General features: G+C 35.5%; 1 protein-coding gene and 1 long non-coding RNA gene across 3 annotated transcripts in view; both read right to left on the reverse strand.

Annotated features, from left to right (window-relative positions):
• LOC137487628 (uncharacterized) overlaps positions 1 to 22116 on the reverse strand; it is a 545963-nt gene that overhangs the window by 404790 nt on the left and 119057 nt on the right. The window lies entirely within an intron of this gene.
• faf2 (Fas associated factor family member 2) lies at positions 1318 to 21514 on the reverse strand. Of its 2 annotated transcripts, none has more exons than XM_073921389.1 (11): positions 21432 to 21505; positions 19788 to 19856; positions 19622 to 19699; positions 14463 to 14539; positions 14240 to 14378; positions 12964 to 13049; positions 12783 to 12874; positions 12262 to 12439; positions 10069 to 10240; positions 6809 to 6952; positions 1318 to 2001 (listed from the first exon to the last, which is right to left on the reverse strand). In XM_073921389.1, exons 1-11 carry the CDS (start codon positions 21492 to 21494, stop codon positions 1819 to 1821), a joined length of 1281 nt encoding a protein of 426 aa, XP_073777490.1. In that variant the 5' UTR covers positions 21495 to 21505; the 3' UTR covers positions 1318 to 1818.

Raw genomic sequence — 22116 nt, forward strand, 5'->3', positions numbered from 1 at the left:
CTGTCAAGAAATTAATAAAAAAAGAAATCTCTCATTATTCTGGCATTTAGCAAATGTAAATCATTTAGGTAATCCTAACAGACCTAAAATAGTAAACGTTTAGCATTATTTACCATCAGACATTTTTTATGGTTATGTTACTTTTTTTTTAGTGTATGTAAACGTCTGGTTTCAACTGTGTGTGTGTATATATATATATATATATATATATATATATATATATATATATATATATATATATATGTGTGTGTGTGTGTGTGTGTGTGTGTGTGTGTGTGTGTGTGTGTGTGTGTGTGTGTGTGTGTATATGTGTACGTATATACACACACACACAAGCATTTTTCAGTGCACGTTTCAAACTACACAATATAACTGATCAAATCATTATAGAACAGGTAAGTGACATTCTAAGTAGTGTTTGCTTTACTCTGGTTTTTCAGGGTTATTTATTGTGATCTTCAGATTGCAACAGAAATACTGGGAAATCTCTGTAGACCGATGGCATTTCATGCTGTTCAGCCTTATAATCTTAAAAAGTCAGCAAAATCAGCTGATTTGTCATCACTTTAGACATTACGCTAGAGAATCATTAAAATACCATCTCTAAAGTGACGTTAGTGAATGAGCAGCGGTTTCTACTGTTCTGACGTCAGCTGCAGGTGCGAATAAATGATGTAAGTAGTTCCTCATACTAAAGGGTTTTTAGACTCTGTGTTTGATTATCATTATATACACGATTGTGCTGTCCAACTCTTGTATAAATGCAATATTACACAAGTAGCAGTGCGACATGGCGGAATATAGTCAATGCACGTCTCCCACCAGTGCCGATATACAGTCATATCGCAATGCTACTCGTGTTAAACAAATAATTTTTATGCAAATAAATAATCAGTTCCTCCAGGATTTTGTGCATTGAGTCCAATGGTTCTTGACATTTTTGTAAATGAATACATTAAACAAATACTACCATGGTAGATAAATGCTAACTTTTTACACAGATGACAAATAATAACTTTTGTTTTACAGGACAGTCAGGCAATAATGAAAACTGAAATTCACATAGAAAAAACTAGACTCAGTTTTAATGTGGAGCTGAAATGAAAATATTTTGACCAGCTCTATGAGATTTACAGACTTGATGTTTTAATGTTTCTCCTACGACTTAATAAAAATCTACAATGGCGGGTTTAATCCATTAATAAGCACCATAGTTTATTTCCACATACCTACAAAAGTATTAAAAATAGCCACGGCTTGACGTTTGCGGCGATGAGACGAGCTCCAAGCAGAACACGGTTAGTCAAAACCCACACCAACATTTTAAAATGTTTAATTTAGAACTGGAAAAAAAAAAGACATCTTTACATGACCAGACCCATCAGATGGACGACAGGCAAACATAGGCATCTATGCATAACCACAGGCACACTATGGGCAGACTTGCACTATATACTCTATATAGACAAAAAGCCACATGGAAAAGCTGTGGCCTTCAGTTTCCTATCTGAACCGCAAGCAGCCCATCAGATTCTCTGCCAAAAACCCTCGTTTGGTCGTTAGATGAGATACATTATATGGTCGACTTTTGATTTGCATTAAAAAAAGAGAGAGACAGAGAGAGAGATAAAGATAAGAAAACAAAAAGATAACTCTGTTGTGGCTTCCAGGCTTGTCCTTAAATATCTAGGTGGTGTATTTACAGGGCCGCTCGTTTTACAGAACTCACTTCACTGCAGGGATGGATGGGGCTGTTGTTGGTTTCTGGATTCAGTAAAAGGTTTATGTTTCGTCCAGGAGAACAGATGGAGCTGAATGTCAATCGTCTGTCAGGTCCTGCACAAACAGCACTTCAGAGCGGCTCAGGCCGGCCTGCATCAGCGTCGGGGGATTGGGCTCATCCTCCGTCGGCAAACACGGCAAAACCCGCCGCGGGTAATTCGTCACTACCTGGAACTTCTCAGGGGTCTCCTTCAGTGAAAACAGGAAGTCGTGTATTACCTAGAAGGAAAAACATGTGTTTACTCAGCCATTGCTTTAATATTAGTTATCATGCAATCAGTAGCTATGCCTCCATCCACATGTTGTGATATCTTAATTTCTAAATGTTTAATGGAAATAACAAGATGCAAATAAATGTGTGTGAACTTGTGTGCACAGTTGCCGGCAGCTAGCTCTCTGCAATTCTCACATGGTCGCCCACTAAAGCTAAGCAGGGCTGCGCCCGGTCAGTACCTGGATGGGAGACCACATGGGAAAGCTAGGTTGCTGCTGGAAGTGGTGTTAGTGAGGCCAGCAGGGGGCACCCAACCTGTGATCTGTGTGGGTCCCAATGCCCCAGTATAGTGACGGGGACTCTATACTACTCAGTGAGCGCCGTCATTCGGATGAGACGTTAAACCGAGGTCCCGACTCTCTGTGGTCGTTAAAAATCCCAGGATGTCCTTCGAAAAAGAGTAGGGGTTTAACCCCGGCATCCTGGCCAAAATCTGCCCACTAGCCTCTGTCCGTCATGGCCTCCTAACCATCCCCATATCATAATTGGCTTCCTCTCCACCAATCAGCTGGTGTGTGGTGTGCGGTCTGGAGCAAAATGGCTCCTGGTGGATGCTGCACACTGGTGGTGGATGAGGACATTTCCCTCCATTGTGTGATGTGCTTTGAATGCCCAGAAAAAAGCACTATATTAATGTAAGGAATTATTATTAATAACTGAGGAGGAAAACCTTTTTATTTTAGAAGAACAAATATGTTTATATATTAGGGTTGGGCGATGTCGACCAATTTGGCATTGTATGATTCTAATGTAAAACATCGCGATGGGCAATAGCATTGTCGTCATAGAGAATTATTATTTATGAATAATAATTAATAAAGTTGTTTTACCCTTAATCAAATCATAAATAAAAAAAGATAATCTACACACAAATCTGTGTTGTTATAATAGCGTCGACAAACTTGGTTGATAAAAAAAAGCTGCACAACCAACAGGAACCAGCCAACAGTATCTGAGGTTTTCACTGAAATGACTAAGTACAAGTGTGAAAGCGAAAGACTGAAGCAGTGTACCGACGCGGTGACAAGTTACCTGATATATTCAGAAGACAGAAGAGTCGTTAGATAGAGACAAGATCAAATAAATATCACGTTTAACAACTATAGAGAGACGCAATCCAGCGGTACATCCTTGATAAACTGTCTGACCTGCACTGCTCTCTGGGGTTTCGTGCTCAAAGCACCCGCTGACTGATGGAGCTCAGACGTGCGCATATGTTGCAGCCATGCCAGTGTGTGTGTGTGTGTGTGTGTTTGTGTGTGTGTGTGTGTGTGTGTGTGTGTGTGTGTGTGTGTGTGTGTTTGTGTGGTCATGTGATACGTTGTATAGTGTGAAAGGAGATTTTTTCAGAAATGCTAGATGAAATGCCAGTGTGGACGTGGATCGTTTTCGTTCTTAAATGGCATTTTAAAAATACATCTAGACGCCATTTTTGAAGTAGAGAATGACTTCACTTGTGAATCTTTATATTTAGGTCATATAAATTTATATTATATTATATTATTTTATATAAAATTTAATATAAAAATTAGATGGATGGATTAATAAAGACAAGAAACTGTTATGTTATTCTGGCAGCTAGTAAAAAAGTTATCACAAAAAAAAATGGTTAAAATTAGAGTCACCTACAGTTGAAGAATGGATTGATACACCGCACACTATACGTGTCAGTTTTCATTAAGAACACAGACGGAATACTTTTTTATAATTTAGAGTAAATGGACAGAGTATAATCACTAATATGCCCGAATTTATCTTAAATTGTAATTTTAAATGTAATACTAATGTCTAAATAAGCATCTTTTCTTCTTTAAAGGAAAACATTTAAAGGATTTGTAGCTCCTCATGTTTAGCTGTTTATAGTTGTTGTTAAAAAGAAAATAAAGCATAAACAAGATCTGTAAGTCTCTTTCAGTATGAGAGAGTATGTAAGTTATACATGCATTTTCTTTTGAAAACTCAAAAGTTTAAAAAGGCAAAGTTTAAAACTAAGACGTATTCGTGTAAACAGGCCAGCAGTCAATCACCTAAATTAGTATAATATTAATATTCAGGGTATAACACTAAGGAATTTTTCTACAGGTCCGATTGGACCAGTGGCTCAGATTTTTACTTGCCCTGCCAATATTTTCACTGGTCCCACCAAAAAATAAAGTGAATAGCGATTTCTTAAAACAAAAAAATGTGTCAAAATGTTTGTATATCTAGAATATTTAAAAAAAAATTAATAAATTTATAATGGGCAAAATGCAAAGTGTTTTGCAAACAGAAGTAGCAAAATGTGCAGGTATTTTATTGCAAAACAAAAGATGGCTGACCTGTCAAACTGAGGGCAAACTACAAAACATTGCTTCATTTTTTTAGTCGTGGTGTACCCTCATAAATGTCTGCGTCCAAGACGTTAGAAACAAATGTTTTCTTTAAGTATCATCACTTGATGTTGCCGCCATGTTGCCGTCTCTTCGCTGTACTGGTTGTTCCGAAAAAAATAACTTGGTCACAACATCCAATCAGACAAGAGGAACCGAGAAGGTAGCATTTGAAGGCTTAAAAACACAAACTGCTACTCGATTCTGACTGTTTTTGCACGCAATTGACAAATATTCACAGCCAAATGAAACTTTAATGACAGGGTATCAGTGGCCCGATCGGGCTGTCCCGAGCATCTCACACGCTGGCCCTGATAGTTATAACACATTCAGTTACAATGAAAACTGTGTTTTTCTGCAGTAGCCTAAATAAATCCTAAACATTAGAAATCAGGGCTCAACAATAAGGACTGCCCGGTGGCCCGGGGCCAGCGTGAAAGATGCTTGGGACAGTAGACCGGATAGTTACTGGCCCCTATCGGCCAGTAACGGTGAGCATGCAATTTTTTCGTAACATGGTAACAACAATTACAGCGAAAAGATGGCAACATCTAACAATGAGGCTAAAAGAAAACGTCAGTTTCTAAAGTCTTGGAAGCAGACAATTACATGGGTACAAAATTAAGAAACTGGAGAAAAAAAACAAATAAATAACAGTTTTGTCGGTTTGGCAAGCCATTTTTATAAAAATAATTTAGAATTGCACTAAAATACCAGCACATTTTTCATACTGCTCTTTCGTTTGCATAAAATCCAACTAATTCTGTTCATTATACATTTATTAACATTTTTTAACTGTTTAAATTCTAGATTCATAGACATTATTTTGCCCCATTATTTAAAATACGTGGATAAGAAATAGCTGTATACCTTTTTTTTTTTAGTGGGGCCAGTGAAAATTTTGTCAGGGCAAGTAAAAACCTCAACCACTGGCCCAATTGGCCCAGTATAAAAAATCCTTAGCGTTGAAACCTGGAAATGCTTTTACATTACTGTATTTACAAATATAGCCTATTAATAGCTTAATAATAAACTATGCTTGATAAAACAAATGCTTATTTTTACATTGCAAGATGCTCCAACACTGTATTAAAACACCGTTAACTCATAATGTGAATGTGTTCATGAAAAATCATCTACATTATCTCATTTAACTGCATTTTGCAACTTAGAGAGGATATGTTCAACTGCAGGGAGCACAATAAACCAACAAAGATCTTCAGACTTCTGCTAGAAAAGGCAAACATGTTGATTTTTATCACGAAGAATGGTTAAAAACTGAAAGTCAGCGTCCTTCACGACATTGTACATTCTTTTACAGAAAAAAATATATATTTATTTGTTTTACACTTATTGGTTTCGTTTTATTTTACATTAAAAACTTAATAATAAAATAAAGTGTGGTTAATTCTGTTCAATTTGTTGTTTTTTTCCATAAAGAAACATTTAAAAAAGTACAGTTAAGAGAACATTGAAGTACCGAACCAATTAGTGGCATCGATAAAAGTAGTAATACTGTTAAAACCTTAACGATACCCATCCCTAGTCGCTGCGATGTGGTTACACTTTTTGAGAGGTGCGAGTCACCATCTTAATAATGACTTCAAACCACACTTAACTGAGCTGAACTTAAACACTAAAAACTGAACTACACTGTTCCAGTTACTATGACCATTTATGTGAAGCTGCTTTGACACAATCTACATTGTAAAAGCGCTATACAAATAAAGCTGAATTGAAAATTAAATACCAATCAGCCTTTAGCATATGTAGAGAAAATGCATGTGTGCAGTCATTTCAGCATCATCGCCCCTCGCACTTCCCTGTTGATGTATTCCATAATTACTTCTCTCTCTCGTATTTAACTTTTAAAAATGTTCACACATCATCGTCTACCCAAACATACCCGTCACTTTCCACCATTTTTATTATCACATGATCTGTTGAAGCAAATTTACATGACTTTTTTGATGCACATGCTGGAATTTATTCGGTAAATGGGTTTTCATCATAGATTATGTGCATCTTTTTATCAGATAAAAAGTTTACCCAACTCTTTTCAAAATTTAGGCACATATTAGCATTTCCATCCAGGGTTTTTTCTCATGCAATATCCCAAAAGGTGCATAAAAACAGGTGGATGGAAACACAGCAAATGATTGATGACATGCTCTAAATATTGGGTTGTATGCTCAAAACAAACATATGGTATGTAACACTGCATATAATACAAAAAGGACTGGGCTATTGTGTATAAAACAGCGAAACAGAGAGTCTGCTGAGGCCGTTTCTTATCTCGGACCGCAGACATTGCTATGGTTGTGTTATGAACTCAACAGTGTACGAGTGATGAGATGAAGCAGCAGATTTAAAGTCTGTTTACCGTCAGAGACTGGCCGAAGAGGAATCTCCGCTCCACTCGAGTGTCGTTGGGTAGTCTGAACACTATTTTAACTCCGTCTGGGTCGTCTACGGGTGGCTCGGCGGGGAGACACTCAGACCTGCGCTCCTTCTCCTCCTCCAGAGTCTATATCACACACATTAGGAATCATTAAGCATGATTAATGTAGACGTCAGAAATCTGTCCACCAGCTAGTAGTTAACATTTCAGGTGAGTCAAAACCTTTCATCAAAGTCGTCCTATTCAACAACACCCATTCTTGTCTTAGTGGACTTTTTTAGATCCACTTTAAATGTTGACTACTGTATTACTTGTGCATAGACACAAGTGTTAAAGACTTGTTTACTTTTTTTGTAAACGGACTCATTTTAGAGCTCTTCTAGAGGTAAACAGGTAAGTTTTACCATTTTTGTATGCATTCAGTATATGCACTTTTAGCTTAGCTTAGCATAGATCATTGAATCGGATAAGACCATTAGCATCTCTCTCAAAAATGACCAAAGAGTTTCAATAATTTTCCTATTTAAAGCTTTGTGCAATGATATTATGCAGTGGCTGAAAGCTATTTTCAGGCGTTTTGTAATGTCATTGCACTGCTGCAGCCGTGGTACGACAGCAAATTTCTGTTTATTGTTATTATTATTTTACTATATAATGAAAGTATAGCTCCTAGCTATATCTCCCTAGAAAATAGCAACTTTAGTTTCCTGTCAATCTTAGTACATGATATGACTACAGAAGAGTCAAACAAGAGTGAGATGCTAACGGTCTAATCTGATTCAATGATCTATGCTAAGCTAAGCTAAACGTGCTCTTAGAGATTCGTACGATTCATACCACTGAAGACACATGGAGTATTTAGACAATGCTTTTGGTTCCTTTTCTGGACTTTAAACATCTTGAGACCCTTGCTGTCTATGGAGGATGAGGAAGCTCTCAGATCTCATCTACAATATCTGTATCATGTGTTCTGAATACGAACAAAAGACTCAGGGGATGTCATGAGAATAAGTAATTAGTAACACTCTGAGTTTTTGGAATCCTTTCATTTTGATTAAGCATTTGTTTGTTTGTTTACTTGTTTATTTATTGTCACATCAGCAACTTATGACTATATCATTATTGCAATGTGTAAATTTGCCATAGTCACATCGCAGGACGTGCAATGTGGAGTCAGGATTATAGTTAAGGAGGTAGTTAAATAACAGTTGAGATAAGAAATATTGGAGTCATTTTGGTTGAACCATAATAAAGTGAATGTTCAACAATTGCTTGAGTTTTTAAGGCATGTTTAAACATTTTAAAGCACCGGGAATGATTATGTGTGTAGCTTTAACCCCTAAAGATCTAGAGGTATTTTGTGGGCACCTAATGGGCCTATATACATACATACATATATATACACACACACATATATATATATATATATATATATATATATATATATATATATATATATATATATATATATATATATATATATATATATATATATATATATATATATATACATACATATATATACATACATATATATACATACATATATATATATACATACATATATATACACACACACACACACATATATATATATATATATATATATATATATATATATATATATATATATATATATATATATATATTTATTTTATTTTATTTTTTAAGCAGTTTTATTTTTATTTTAGCAGTCAGCCTCAAGTGTCATATAATATTTTAAACAGGAAAACCTGAAGCTTTAATCTGTATTATTTAAAGGTCCAGTCTTTTTTTGGTCCAAAAACATATGAACAGACAGAAAATATTCCAGAATTTTAGGAAAACGTTTTTGTTTTTTTTAAAGTGGCATTTTCTAGTTATTACAAACAAAACCTTATGAAGTTTGTTTTTTTCTTTAGAAATACACGCTATGATGTTTTATACTTCCAAAATAAATTGTCTACATCCACCTTTCCCTGAGCAAGTTATAGCAATTTATTTCAATGTTATTCTAAGTCGTTTTTCAGTGAGAAAAAACTAGTGCATTTATTTACTGACAGTGTATCTGCCCAAAAGTTCTGGGAATGAACTTAACAGAAAGATTGTTACAAAATAACAGAACACTGAAGCAAGTTTGGCGTTTTCCAAACATATTTTTAGTTACCATAAACACCACTTACAATGAACAAATAAAAATAAGAAAATTATAAATAATGGTCAAAGTCCAAATAAACATGGTGCAAATCCTCAGTAAAAAAATACATATAATCATTTACTATACTATGAATAGTTACATAACTAAAATAGATTCAATATGGACCATCCGTAGGTTTTTTGAGCCAGCATATGGTGTTGACCCTGCTGCTTCTCAACTTTAGTGTTGCAGACAAACAGCCGCACCGCTATTTGCGTGCTTTGAAAACAGCAAGACCAGCACTTGGTCTTTGCTGTGTCACTGTTTTGTAATGTTTCTGTGCTGTTGTGCATGCAAAAGTACTCAGTATGAGGATTATTTCATGCAAAACTTTTTGCGTTTTATTTAGCCGTGCGTAAATGTACAGCCTATTTCTCATTCCGGGTTGTTCAAATAGTTGATTGGTTATCCACCAAAGCAAAACCTATGCTTATTGGTGGAGAGAGAGCGAGTTTAAACCAATCTGGGCATGGAGGAGGGACAATGCATCAATGCATCATGTCTGGTTTGTTCGGAGACACAAGCCACGAGCGTTCCTTTGTCAAATCAGCGTTGTCAAAATGTGATGACGTAACCACACTGAATCCAGAGCCTCTGAAGGTCCGTGAATGCAATGTGTTACAGCAATAGAGAGCTAAGATTCTCCTCTTTATGCCAATCTTTAAATTCGGATCAGATCAGCGGATCAAAAGATATTAAACATTTAAAAAACAATAGTGTTTTTTAGCCACGGGCGGCTGTTTCGGTCTTTAAGGATTAACAAAGATTAATTGTATTTAATTATTTATACAATGAAGAAGATACAGCTTTATTATACATTTGATTATTCTATTTCTGTACCTGTATGATGTTAGACTCCTTCATTTGTATATTCGATCTACATTATTTATATCTGCTTTTAATTTGTTTATTATAAGTTATGCAGATTAAAACATCTCAAGTTATTAAGTTATCTCAGGAAAGACTGCAAAATACAATGTACGTTTTTTACAATATCATGCAGCCCTACTTTTAAGGCAAGACTTAAGCATTTGTGAAATTTCTGCATATAATACTGAGCACTCACTCTTCGTCGTCTCTCCTCTGCGAGGACGGTCTGGCGTACTTTCTCCTCCTCTTGCCGTTTCTGCTCTTGTTCTTCTCTTTTCTTTCTGTCTTTCTCCTGATCTGCTCGCAGTGATGCCTCGTAAGCCTCGTCCTGCTGCTGTCGCAATACCTGCGTCTGATTCCTCTCTTCCCTGCAAATCACAAAAACACGATCAATTAAATAAAGAAGTATTTATTAAAGTAGTGGTTCTAAATTCCCGATTGCATAAAACAAAACAATGTTTGAATGCTTTAGCTTATTTTAATGTTCGTTTTAATTACTGCAGCATAATATCAAAATAAAAATGACTCCTCTTGCCATATGTATGAGCATAATTTGAACATTGTCGTTATTTTGAAATTAAACAGTATTTACACTGCAGCATGCATTGAAATTAAAAAGGATTAAAAATATTTTATTTTAAAATTAACATTTAAATTTCTATTATTTTGTGCAATTTTCGTTGTCATTAAATCATAAATATAAACCAGTGGTCACCAAACTTGTTCCTGGAGGGCCGATTTTAGCAACCCAACCCTAATCAAACACACCTGAAAAAGCTAATCAAGGCCTTACTAGGTATACCTGAAACATCCAGGCAGGTGTGTTGAGGCAAGTTGGAGCTAAACCCTTCAGGGACACCGGCCCTCCAGGACCGAGATTGGTGACTTCTGTTTTAAACCTTTAGTAACTGACTTCAAAATACTGGTAATGTGTCATATGATAACTCTGACAAAGAGATTTGGATTTTCTTTTCTTCTACTTATGATATTTATTCTTATATATGATATGATATTTACCGGCATATTTCATAGTGCTAATGGTTTCGAAAGAAATACTAAGGATGAAAGGAGGAAAGTTTTTGATAAAGTTTGTTAAACCAAAAAGAGAGGTCATGGAAAAAGTGGAGACCCGTGTGGAGAATGTTTTTTCAGCATTCATGGGTTTTACACTGATGTGTGTATATTGCATTATGAATTTAAAACAATTTAATAGTTACAAAACTAAAATGAAGCAACACAATTATTTCTTTGTTAACTGGAAAAGTATATTTGAACATATTGGTTTACAAAACACCAATGTCCTGCTTTTCTAGGCATTATTAGTGATAATGGTCAGGAACGTTGGACCATTATTGCCTTTTAAGCATATAACTTTTATGCTTTCCATAATATAACATAAAAATATACATACATACATACATACATACATACATACATACATACATACATACATACATACATACATACATACATACATACATTTATATATATTTGTAGAGTAACCCATGTTCTGTTGTCATTAATATTTTAATACTTAACTTTAATAGGTTAAACTGTCTGAGATATGAACAAAAGCAAGTGACGCATCAAAGTTTGATAAAAAAAAAAATAATAATTCTTGAATGGATAAAAAAAAATCTTTATAATCAATAAAATAATTTATAAAAGGGATTAAAATAATTAGTTAAATCTTGAATGATATTTATGATATGACGTAGTTCCAGAAACATCTTTGTTTATCCATCTGATTTTTTTCAGTTGGTTTCTTTTGTCCGCCCCCTGTAAGAATATCAAAATGGCGAACACGTCAAGTATAAAATCCTCGTCTGTTTCATGAGGTGTGCACGCAGTCAGCGGAGGTCCGCGATGCAGCGCCAAGCTAAATTTTAAAATCACCCTTTAAACATCTGCCATTTTAACAGCCTTAAATTATTTGTTCCGATGCAAAAACATCCCCTCCACAGAGTTATTTAGGTCATCTGCTGAAAATTTCCATTTTTTAAATGTTTCAATTCTGCATTAAATTTGCTTAAAAAGAAAAATTAGCATTAAAAAGTTAGGAGAGTCCAGAGACTAAAATGAAGTGCTAATGAACTTCTTTCTTGAAATAAAAAAGGCTGAGAATCATTTCTATAATTGTATGTATGTAGTATGCATATAAAACACATGTAAAGAATAAATGACCCTCTCACAACTATGCGGAACAGTCAAAAATCAATTCATCTTGATTTCTATAGCACTTTTTACAATGTAGATTGCAGCTTAAAACAGATGAAGTATTGGTAAATTGAAACAGCTTCAGTCCAGTTTATTTCAGCATCATGTAAATGTTACTGCTGAAAGCAAAAACACTAAATACTGAACAAATCAAACCATGTGATATCCGTACCTCTCTAGTCGTTCTGACATGAGATATGTCTGGTTTGCCTCCATGATGAAGGTCAGCTGGTTGATCAGATCCTCCGGCTGGATTAAACCCTCCAGTCTCCCAACCACCGTCATCTTCCGGTCCTTCAGCATGATCATGGCCAGGAATGGATAGGTGTTTTCACGCAGGGCCTGAGAGACTGAACACACGGCATGATGATCACGACAACATGACAATACACTCATCCAGGGCTGATAAAAGATATAAGGTAAAACAAAAATGAGAATGCAGGATGATATTGCACTGCAGCTCTGGCATTTTTGGCTTTAGCAATCCACCATGCTTGATCATTAATGGATGCATCTACCTGTAAACTAATGCTAACAGGTAATGGTTAAAGATTTATGTGGGACATCACACTGAATACATCAACAGCGAACAGAACGAATTAGAACCTGCGCTGTTGTGATGTAGAGATCTGCGCGGGACTAAATTTTAGTCCCTATTAGACTATTAGACAATATGAAGTGCAGCTGGTTCACCTCTGTAACCCTCTGGTTTGCTGGTGGAACATGCCCAGAACAACATCCTCGTGTTGATGAAGGTGAGCGCCTCTTCTGAACATAACGTGGATCTGAGAAAGAGAAACACACACCAGCTCCAGTTATAAGATCAGGAGACGAAACTTCATGTGAATAGTGGAGAACGTCACTGTAAACCCACCGGCAGAACTCGTCAGTGTCCTGGTGATCTTCTCCATGAAGATAAACTAACAAATAGCGAAGTTCTCGCTTGGCATCATTCAGAGCCTAGAAAAAAAACAAGCTCTTTAGATACACTTCTTATTTAGCAGTGTAAGAATAATACAGTTCATCAGCATCAATGTTAACCTGTCAGTCTTTAAGTAGCTTAACCCCAAAGATCTGCTTTTGAGACACTATTTTACACTTACTACAAACAAACCATTGTGTTTACTAAGCTCCGCAGAAAACTCTTATCAGATGTTTCTGCTGTTGTTTTGTTTCTATCCAATGAGATGGTAAAAGGCTCACATCCATAATAAAAGGCTCATTTTATAGTTTACACCTATCAGTTGTAGAAGGGGTTAACCCACATTCCAACCATAACATATAGTAAGTACATTTAATTAATTAATAATAAAGTATTCTGTAATAAACAGACAGACAGACAGACAGACAGACAGACAGACAGACAGACAGACAGACAGACAGACAGATAGATAGATAGATAGATAGATAGATAGATTAATAATTAATAATTATTAGATTAATTAATAATAAGTATGTACGATAACAAGAGCACCGTAAAATAAAGTGTAATCATTTTTTGTATTGAGGCCCCATTATGCTCTTCTCAGGTGTCCCCAGCAAGTGTCTCAGCTCAAAATTGTTATATCAGCCCACAATTTATTATATCATGCTGCAAATGTCTAGCATTTAGATCACTACATTTAAACGTTATCTCTTTAAATGCAAATGAGCTTTTGCTGCCCATTCCCCTTTTCAAAAGAGGGCGGAGCCTTTACAGCCTGTGCCTGAGTTACTCTAGAACCCACAAGCAAAACATCTGCACACATTTTAAGCCCTTGTAAATTTAAAATATGTTATTTCAGCACTAAACAGGTACATTTTAACCTGAGACAATCATGTGAGTATTAATTCTAATTTACCTCCTGCCAAATACAAATGTTTATGCCAAAGTCGCACAAAACCAATTGTTATAATAAGTTGTATATTACATGTTGATTATGTCTGAATGTAAACACAAGAGTATCAGTGAATTACATATGTAATACAGCAACATTTTCCTTGTGCAGGAATTATATCTTGGGAAAAATGTTTTTTAACAATACAGTAAATAACTACATTTAGAATGAGTCTTGTAATTTTGCAATCATTTTCAAGCTCAAATAACATCATTTTGCACATTTGGTTTGCTTTAGTGTGAAAAGCATAATCATAGGAGCCCTTTAGCATACCTGGCTATATGTTCCCTGGTAGAATACAGGATGCGATCGACCATATTTCTCCTCAAAACTATGAATAAATGACATGACATCTCCAACAGGATCTGTGACACGACCCCTCGGGTCTGGTCGAATGAATCTCAGGGCAAACCTGAAAAAGACAAGAAAAAAAACATTAGTAATGTAATATAATTCAGGTCGACATTTATATTTCAAAGATCAATTGATGTAATACCTGAATATGTCCAGAAGTGTATAATACGTAAACCTGAAGGGAAGCATTATCAAGTAGTAACTCCAACCTATTAAACCCTGTAAAAGAGAAAATGTTTATTTTATTTAAATTTAAAGAAAGAAAAACTATCCATTTATATTTTTTGAAGTAATTCTGTAATAAAAATATTCAGAAAAAAATCTAAATTTCTGTAATTATTAATATTCACTACAGCTAAATGCACGTTATGCATGTATAATTATAGGAAACATTGATGTATACTAGAAATAATATTTATATAATATTGTCACTATAAATAATAACAACACTTTACATATTTATTTTGCTGTATATTGTGTCAGAAATTATTGCAATAAGTTATATTAATGTCATTTTAAAATTATATAAAGATTTTACAACAACGTACTAATACAAATAAACTCTAAATGTCTTGAACGTTATTTGTGAATGCCTGTCGTTTTCTGGAGGTTTACTACAGCTTTGAATCGAACCTGCTACTTCATCAGTAAACATCAGTAGTTTTTAGAAAAATGTGATAGTGTAAGTCTCCTATTCTTTTGCGGTCACTAAACTGTTTGTAAATGTGTAACCTGAGCTTGCCCACATGAAAATACTGCAGTGTTTTTCAACCATACTATACAGGGTTCATACACATTTTTACTACTAAAATTCCATGACTTTTCTACGGAGACCCGGAAGGGACGTGATGGTGAAAGAAAAAATAATGGGTGGGAGAAAAAAAAAAAAGGTGATAGGTAGACATATTTTTGAAAGTTTTTGCGTTCCCTCGCATAGATGTTTTGCGTTCCCATGGATTGTCCCGTATTTTACCATTATATCCTATTATTAGGTATTTTCCCATATTTCTCTCATATTTTTAATCCTGAAAGCATGTTGAAATTTATCTAAAAATGTCTGAATTCACTTTCTTTCCATTAAAGCTGTGCGTCGATCAGCGGCCCTCATATGTAACCTCTAAACCCAGCTATACCTCTCTTTTCACCCTGATGATCCCTCGGTTCCGCCTCGCATCTCAGCCTGCCTGTCAGACATTTCACAGTGGATGAAAGATCATCATCTTCAGCTTAACCTCACGAAAACAGAAATGCATGAAGTTTCTGCCAACCGGACTCTACATCATAACTTTTCAATACAGATGGATGGGGCAACCATTACTGCATCCAAAATGGTGAAAACCCTTAGAGTAACGATTGATGACCAACTAAACTTCTCTGACCACATCTCTAGAACTGCTCGATCATGCAGATTCGCACTCTACAACATCAGAAAGGACCGACCCTTCCTATCTGAACATGCAGCTCAACTCCTTGTTCAAGCTCTTGTTCTCTCCAGACTGGACTATTGCAACTCTCTACACGCCGGGCTTCCAGCTAACTATCAAACCTCTTCAGATGCTTCAGAACGCAGCAGCACGAGTGGCCTTTAATGAACCTAAAAGAGCACATGTCACTCCACTGCTCATCCGTTTGCACTGGCTGCCAGTTGCTGCTCGCATCAAATTCAAAGCTCTGATGTTTGCTTACAAATCGACTTCTGGCTTTGCTCCTTCTTATCTGCTCTCACTTCTGCAGATGTATGTGCCCTCCAGAAACTTGCGTTCTGTGAATGAACGTCGCCTCGTGGTTCCATCTCAAAGAGGGAAGAAATCACTTTCGCGAACGCTCACGCTCAATCTGCCCAATTGGTGGAATGAACTCCCTAACTGCATCAGAACAGCAGAGTCACTCGCTGTCTTCAAGAAACGACTAAAAACTCAACTATTTAGTCTCCACTTCACCCTAATCTACAATTCTCTCTCTGACTCCTCCACTAACTAAAATAAAAATAATAAATAAATAAATTTTTACACACCTGAAACTTGCCTATAGCACTTATTCATTGTTGCTCTTATAGTTGTGTAAATTGCTTCCTTGTCCTCATTTGTAAGTCGATTTGGATAAAAGCGTCTGCTAAATGACTAAATGTAAATGTCTAAATCAGTGAATGCATAAGCGCTGACTGACGGACACGCACTGTATGATAAAATGATCCCAGATCAGCTTCTGTACAGGCCATTTAAAGTGACACCTCTATTATCAAACAAGTGAATACCAGCAAATCAATCTCTCGTTTTGTTTTGTTTGATAACAGAGGTTTCCCTTTACGGTGTCCCACACTGATATATATAACGAAAGCATACTTTAACTGTTTGTGCTCATTTAAGAGAAAATTAGTTTAGTTTAAAACAAAACACGCAGGACGTCCAGGCATGTTTACATATTATTAAGTGTATTTGTCTGTTTAAACACACCTGATTCCCAAATTGCCCTACACATAATCTCCTCTTTAAATTGTGTGTTCAGCTGATCCGAGTCAGTCAGCGCTTATACATGCATTCACAGACTCAGGGGTTGCATGTGAGGGCCGCTGATCGACGCACAGCTTTAATGGAAAGAAAGTGAATTCAGACATTTTTATATTAATTTCAACATGCTTTCAAGATTAAACATATGAGAGAAATATGGTAAAAATACCTAATAATAGGATATAATGGTAAAATACAGGAGAATCCCGGCAAAAACAGGAGGGTTGTCATGAAGTGAAGAGTTTGTCAAACAGTTTTGCGACAAAACGCAAAACTTATTTGCATTCCTTTGCAAAACATCTATGCGAGGGAACGCAAAAACTTTCAAAAATATGTTTACCTAATACTCAGTTTTTTTTCTCCCAACCATTTTTTTTCTTCCACACATTTTTTTCTCCACCATCACGTCCCTTCCAGATCTCCATTCTTTTCCATGATTTTTTCAAGAATTTAGAAAATCTATTTAGCTTCAATTTATATCGATGGAAAATTGATTTAGACAACGCTTACACCGTGCTAATAGTATGAGAGTATTTGATTGGCCAAGGACAGAAAAGAAGTAAAGACAAATAACTTATATTCAAGTATAAAGATATCTGTTTTTCAGACCTTGGAAAATGCCATGTCGTAATTCCATGACTTTTCCATGACCATATGAACCCTGACTATAGTGAAGTGTATTATACTCTTCATATTATAGTATTTACAAAACTTTAATGAATGCTTCAGCATGCTGTATAATTAAATAGAGTGATCTAAAACTGTAACAAACACAGTAACATATCTTACAGGGCTCGAAATTAACTTTTTTACTTGGTAGCACCGGTGCTCCCAACTTCAAAACTTTAGGAGCACCAGAAAAAATTTAGGAGCACCCACCAAAAATGATTGAGCACTGCTGCAAATTGTATTTTAAGGGATTTATTGTATTTTAAAAAGACATCAATAAGGACTAACAAAAACCAGAAATAACTGTAACTAATGCTGAGATGACATTGATATTTGTGTGCAATAATTCCAAAATGTGTATGTCTAATAATTCTAGAATATTAATGATGATGAAAATGACAATAATAGTAACAATGAATTACATTTGTCATCATCATGCTGCCTTGAATGTGCTTGAATGCAAGTTATCTGCTATAAAAAGTCTGTTACTTTATGAAAAATAAATGTATAGTTTGCATCAAACAAAAATGAAGCATTGCAGTAAGAAATATTGATTTTGTACTTCTGTTTTTATATGCATGTCAATTTAATAAATAACATTTCTGCTGCAAAACAAACAAAAGATTATAATAAATAATTAAATTCAAGGCTGAAAGCTGCAAAGCAGTCATCAGTAAATAAATAAAATACTAATATACACCTCAAGAACGAATAGACAAAAGAAAGTAAGTAAAGTCTCACTTCTATCACTCTTTAAAAGTTTTGGTTTCAGTTTGTGTCAATTTAACTGTTCAGTCTGAGCTGATTTTCATTTTTCTGTGTTAGTGGAAAAGCAGGTGAGTCAGCCGACCCAATTTATGAGCAGGTTGAGCATCGGCGCAATACCGCTGTTTGTCATGAGCCACAGTTACAGTGTAAACTTAGTAAAGGCGAGCTTCTTTGGCGATGATATGTACAGTATTTTAGATCTGACTTTTAGCTTAGATTTGACTATTAGCAGACATTTGCGCTGAACACGCAACGCATCGAGATTCAGGCACCTTCTCCGAAAAGCCTGTACTCGATTGATCTCAGCTGGCGGATCAATATTCACCACATGTCATGATCGCTCTCATCTGCGCCTTAACTTTAGGTGGGGTTTGCAAACCTGTGTGCTTTAAGTTTTCACTCTTCAGCCGTTTGCATTTCCCGTGGTCATAAAAGCTCCTTCCCTGTCATCTGACAGTGGAATACCTTGAGTGATCGACAGCTAATATGAACCAATAAAGCGGCAGGAAAGAGCGATTCAGCATGTTTTTAGAAAAAATCTAAACAGGTCGCACTACAACCATTATCTGCAGTCGCACTAATGCTCCCAGATATATTATGAGGTCGCACAGATTAATTTTCGGGCGCATTTGCGACCAAAATGGTCGCAATTTCGAGCCTCGTCTTAGTAAAGTAAACTGTGGTGTCTTGTAGTATAATCTACCCTAATATTGTAGAAAATGACAGCATTGATGATTTGTTTACACTAGTTGTTGTGTTATCAAAGAAAGTAAAGAATAACCACACACTAATTCAAGTACTTTACTATAGTATGGTTCAAAAACGCTATAGTATTTACTATGTTATTATAGTGTTTTGAACCATACCATAGTAAAACACTTTAATCTCTTTCATTGATTCTTAACTTGCTATAGTAACTACACAATAATCAAATCTGATTATTTCAAGAGCTTTACTATAGCAGGGTTAAGACACTAGTATTTACTGTAGTATTTTTGTCATATCATCACTGACACTGAGTTTAGATTGGGAAATCAGATCAAATGTTGATGACATTCATTTTTATGCAAACACACCAAAAACTGAGGTCATGTTTATGTATTGCGCAGTAAGTGGATATATTGATTATTGCAACAGGTCCAGCTTGCATATACAGTAGGCAACATTTGAAGTGGATCATGAAAGTTGTCCTAAAACGATTCAACAGCATCAGTTCTGATCTTAGCATAGTTTTCGAATGTTGACTACTGTAGAACTTGGCACCGGTGACGAAGAAAAGATTAAATGAAAACCCTCTTACTCTAGGCTGTGGCCTTGAGACAATATAGCTATAGACTCTGTGGTCTGTTGTGTTGACCTGTAGCGGTCTGGCGGGCGGCGGGTTGAAGACACTGGGAACTCCTTCTTGCTCATTTAGTCTGTCTTGTACTGCAGCCTGCAAAACATTTACATCAATCCAATGCTTTCAAATCCAGTGATGATGATGATGAAAGGATGCATTCATCTGGCTTTCCAGCTCTCACCTCAATGTTCCAATTGTGTTGTTCTAATGTGCGCCGACACTGGTCCATTGACTCGAGGCCCGTCAGGTCCTGAACGGCAACAAAAGATGGCAATTCATTTGCAAAAGTTAAAGGGGTAGTTCACGCCAAAATTAAAAATTACTCATTTATTCACCTTACACTTGTTCTGAACCAGTTGGACATACAGTGCTAAGCATAATTGAGTACACCCTATTTTGAAAAAGAGTATTTATATCTATTTCCCAGTGAATGTAGGCAGTGTATTTTGGTGCATTTGAACAAATCAGATTTGTTAAACATATATTTATTAAAATCATATTTTAGTCACCAAGCAAATTTAGAAACTGAAAGAAAACAATTAAAGTCAAGCTAAATATTGCAACAAAAATATATATTAATTAATAATATAATAATATTATTATATAAAAAATAATAACACTAATAATAAATTACAACCTTCAAAATTTCAACTAAATTTTTAAATTTTTTTGCTTCTCTTGATTTTTCCTCTTTTTAAAATTTGTATTTAATATTTTTCTATATCATATACATTTGGCTGTACTAGTTTTTGGACCGTTATCGCAAGTTATTTTGTTAGATAGGCTCCAGATTTGGCTTTAGTACTGGCTAATCTAATGTATTTGCACAAATATAATATTATATAGCTTCCTATAAAAAAATATGAATTTAAAAGAGAGATTTGTGAGGAGTGAAGATATTTTGAAGAATGTTGGGAATGTTTTTTTTATTTCCTACTATAGATGTCAATGGCCACCAGTTTCTAACATTCTACAAAACACCCTCTTTTGGGAAAAACAATCTTATTTAGGTTTGAAGAGATTAAATAGAGTGTAAATGTTAAGTTTTTGAGTGATTATCTCTTTAAACACAAAGAACGGTCAATATAATTAAGACTAGTGAGTGTGTTTATGTTAATAAATTAAACATTTGGAGCAGTATGTTTACAAAAATGTATAGATTTGAGTGTTTCCCTAAGCAGTTGCTATTCAAGGGCATCTTTATTTCTTGCTATGACTCAGTAGTAGCCATACTGATGATGATTACAACTGGTTTGAAAAAGAAAAATAACAGAATTAAGCAAGTTTCATCAGAATGGGTTTAGATTAGAAAAGCGTCTCAAAACACACTAAGCTATCTATCTAGATGACATTTGTAGTATTTACGAACTGTTCCGGGTGACTAGCTGTTATCCTTCAGGTTGTCAAAAAAAAAACCTCGAGTGTTGCCTAACTAGACAACATTTTAGGCATTACAGACTCACTTCAATCTGACTAAATCTGCTGTCTAGATAGTCAACTCACTAGGTATTAAAACACAACCAGTGTCTCGCTGACTAACTGACAGCTGCCAGCACAACTAAAACAAGAGCTATTTGTAAACCAGATAAATAGTTTATATGAGCACAATCCAGTAGAGTATTATTCAGATTAAATCTGTAATTGTTATTAAACCGAAGCTGGTCTCGCTTGAGTAAAAACTAACGATCTTTAACGGCAGTTCGCTCGCTGACTGGTCATTTACACCAACAGAAGGCGAGCTGGACACCGCGAACACTGTTTTCCTGATAATCGAGTGTATAAAAGATCGAGTCAGTATGTGTTACCAAGTCAAACTAACTGGTACCTGAAACTGAATGAGTTTTTCAGTTTGAGCCTGAGATAATTCCTGTTCTTCTGGCGCCGCCATCTTACCTCGCCGAGCCCTAACAAAACGTGATGACGTATAAAGCGTGCTGACGTGCCAAGACGTTAAGGCAGAAAGATTTCTCTCTTTCGCCGCCTGTTGCGCAGGAGTCCACTGTGTTTATTTAATTTCATTTAACAATACGTTAAATATTGTGCCGATTTTTGATTAGTTAATTTGTCTGAGGTGTGAAGAATCGCCTTTATTTTATATATGGGTTTTGGTAGAAGGGATACAAGCTGCGACCGGAAGTTAACGAGAATTATTCATATTATTTATTACATTATTCATTAATTGTATTTTATTAACGTCTACTCTATTCCAATTCTCACAGTAATGCAAAAACAGTAATTAGAAAAATGTTAATATTTATATTACCCATTAAATTACACTTTATTAACGTCTACACCAGTGTTTCTCAACCATGTTCCTGGAGGACCACCAGCTCTGCACATTCTCCATGTCTCCTTCACCAAACACCCCTGATTCAGATCATCAGCTCATATTTAGAGACTGATAGACCTATAATAGGAGTGATAGAGAAAGGAGACATCCAAAACATGCAGTGTTGGTGGTCCTCCAGGAGCGTGGTTGAGAAACCCTGGTCTACACCTACCCCAAACCT

The sequence above is a fragment of the Danio rerio genome, chromosome 14 (genome assembly GCF_049306965.1).
Source record: "Danio rerio strain Tuebingen ecotype United States chromosome 14, GRCz12tu, whole genome shotgun sequence".
Lineage (NCBI taxonomy): Eukaryota > Metazoa > Chordata > Actinopteri > Cypriniformes > Danionidae > Danio > Danio rerio.

Bases quoted from the DNA above. Each gene is read 5' to 3' on its own strand.
- faf2 (XM_073921389.1), bottom strand. From the start codon at position 21,494: ATGGCGGCGCCAGAAGAACAGGAATTATCTCAGGCTCAAACTGAAAAA. The intron at 19,857-21,431 runs GTACCAGTTAGT...GTTGCCGTTCAG, and splicing joins AAAAACTCATTCAGTTTCAG to GACCTGACGGGCCTCGAGTC. The intron at 13,050-14,239 runs GTATGCTAAAGG...TTTTTTTTCTAG, and splicing joins ACCAGGGAACATATAGCCAG to GCTCTGAATGATGCCAAGCG.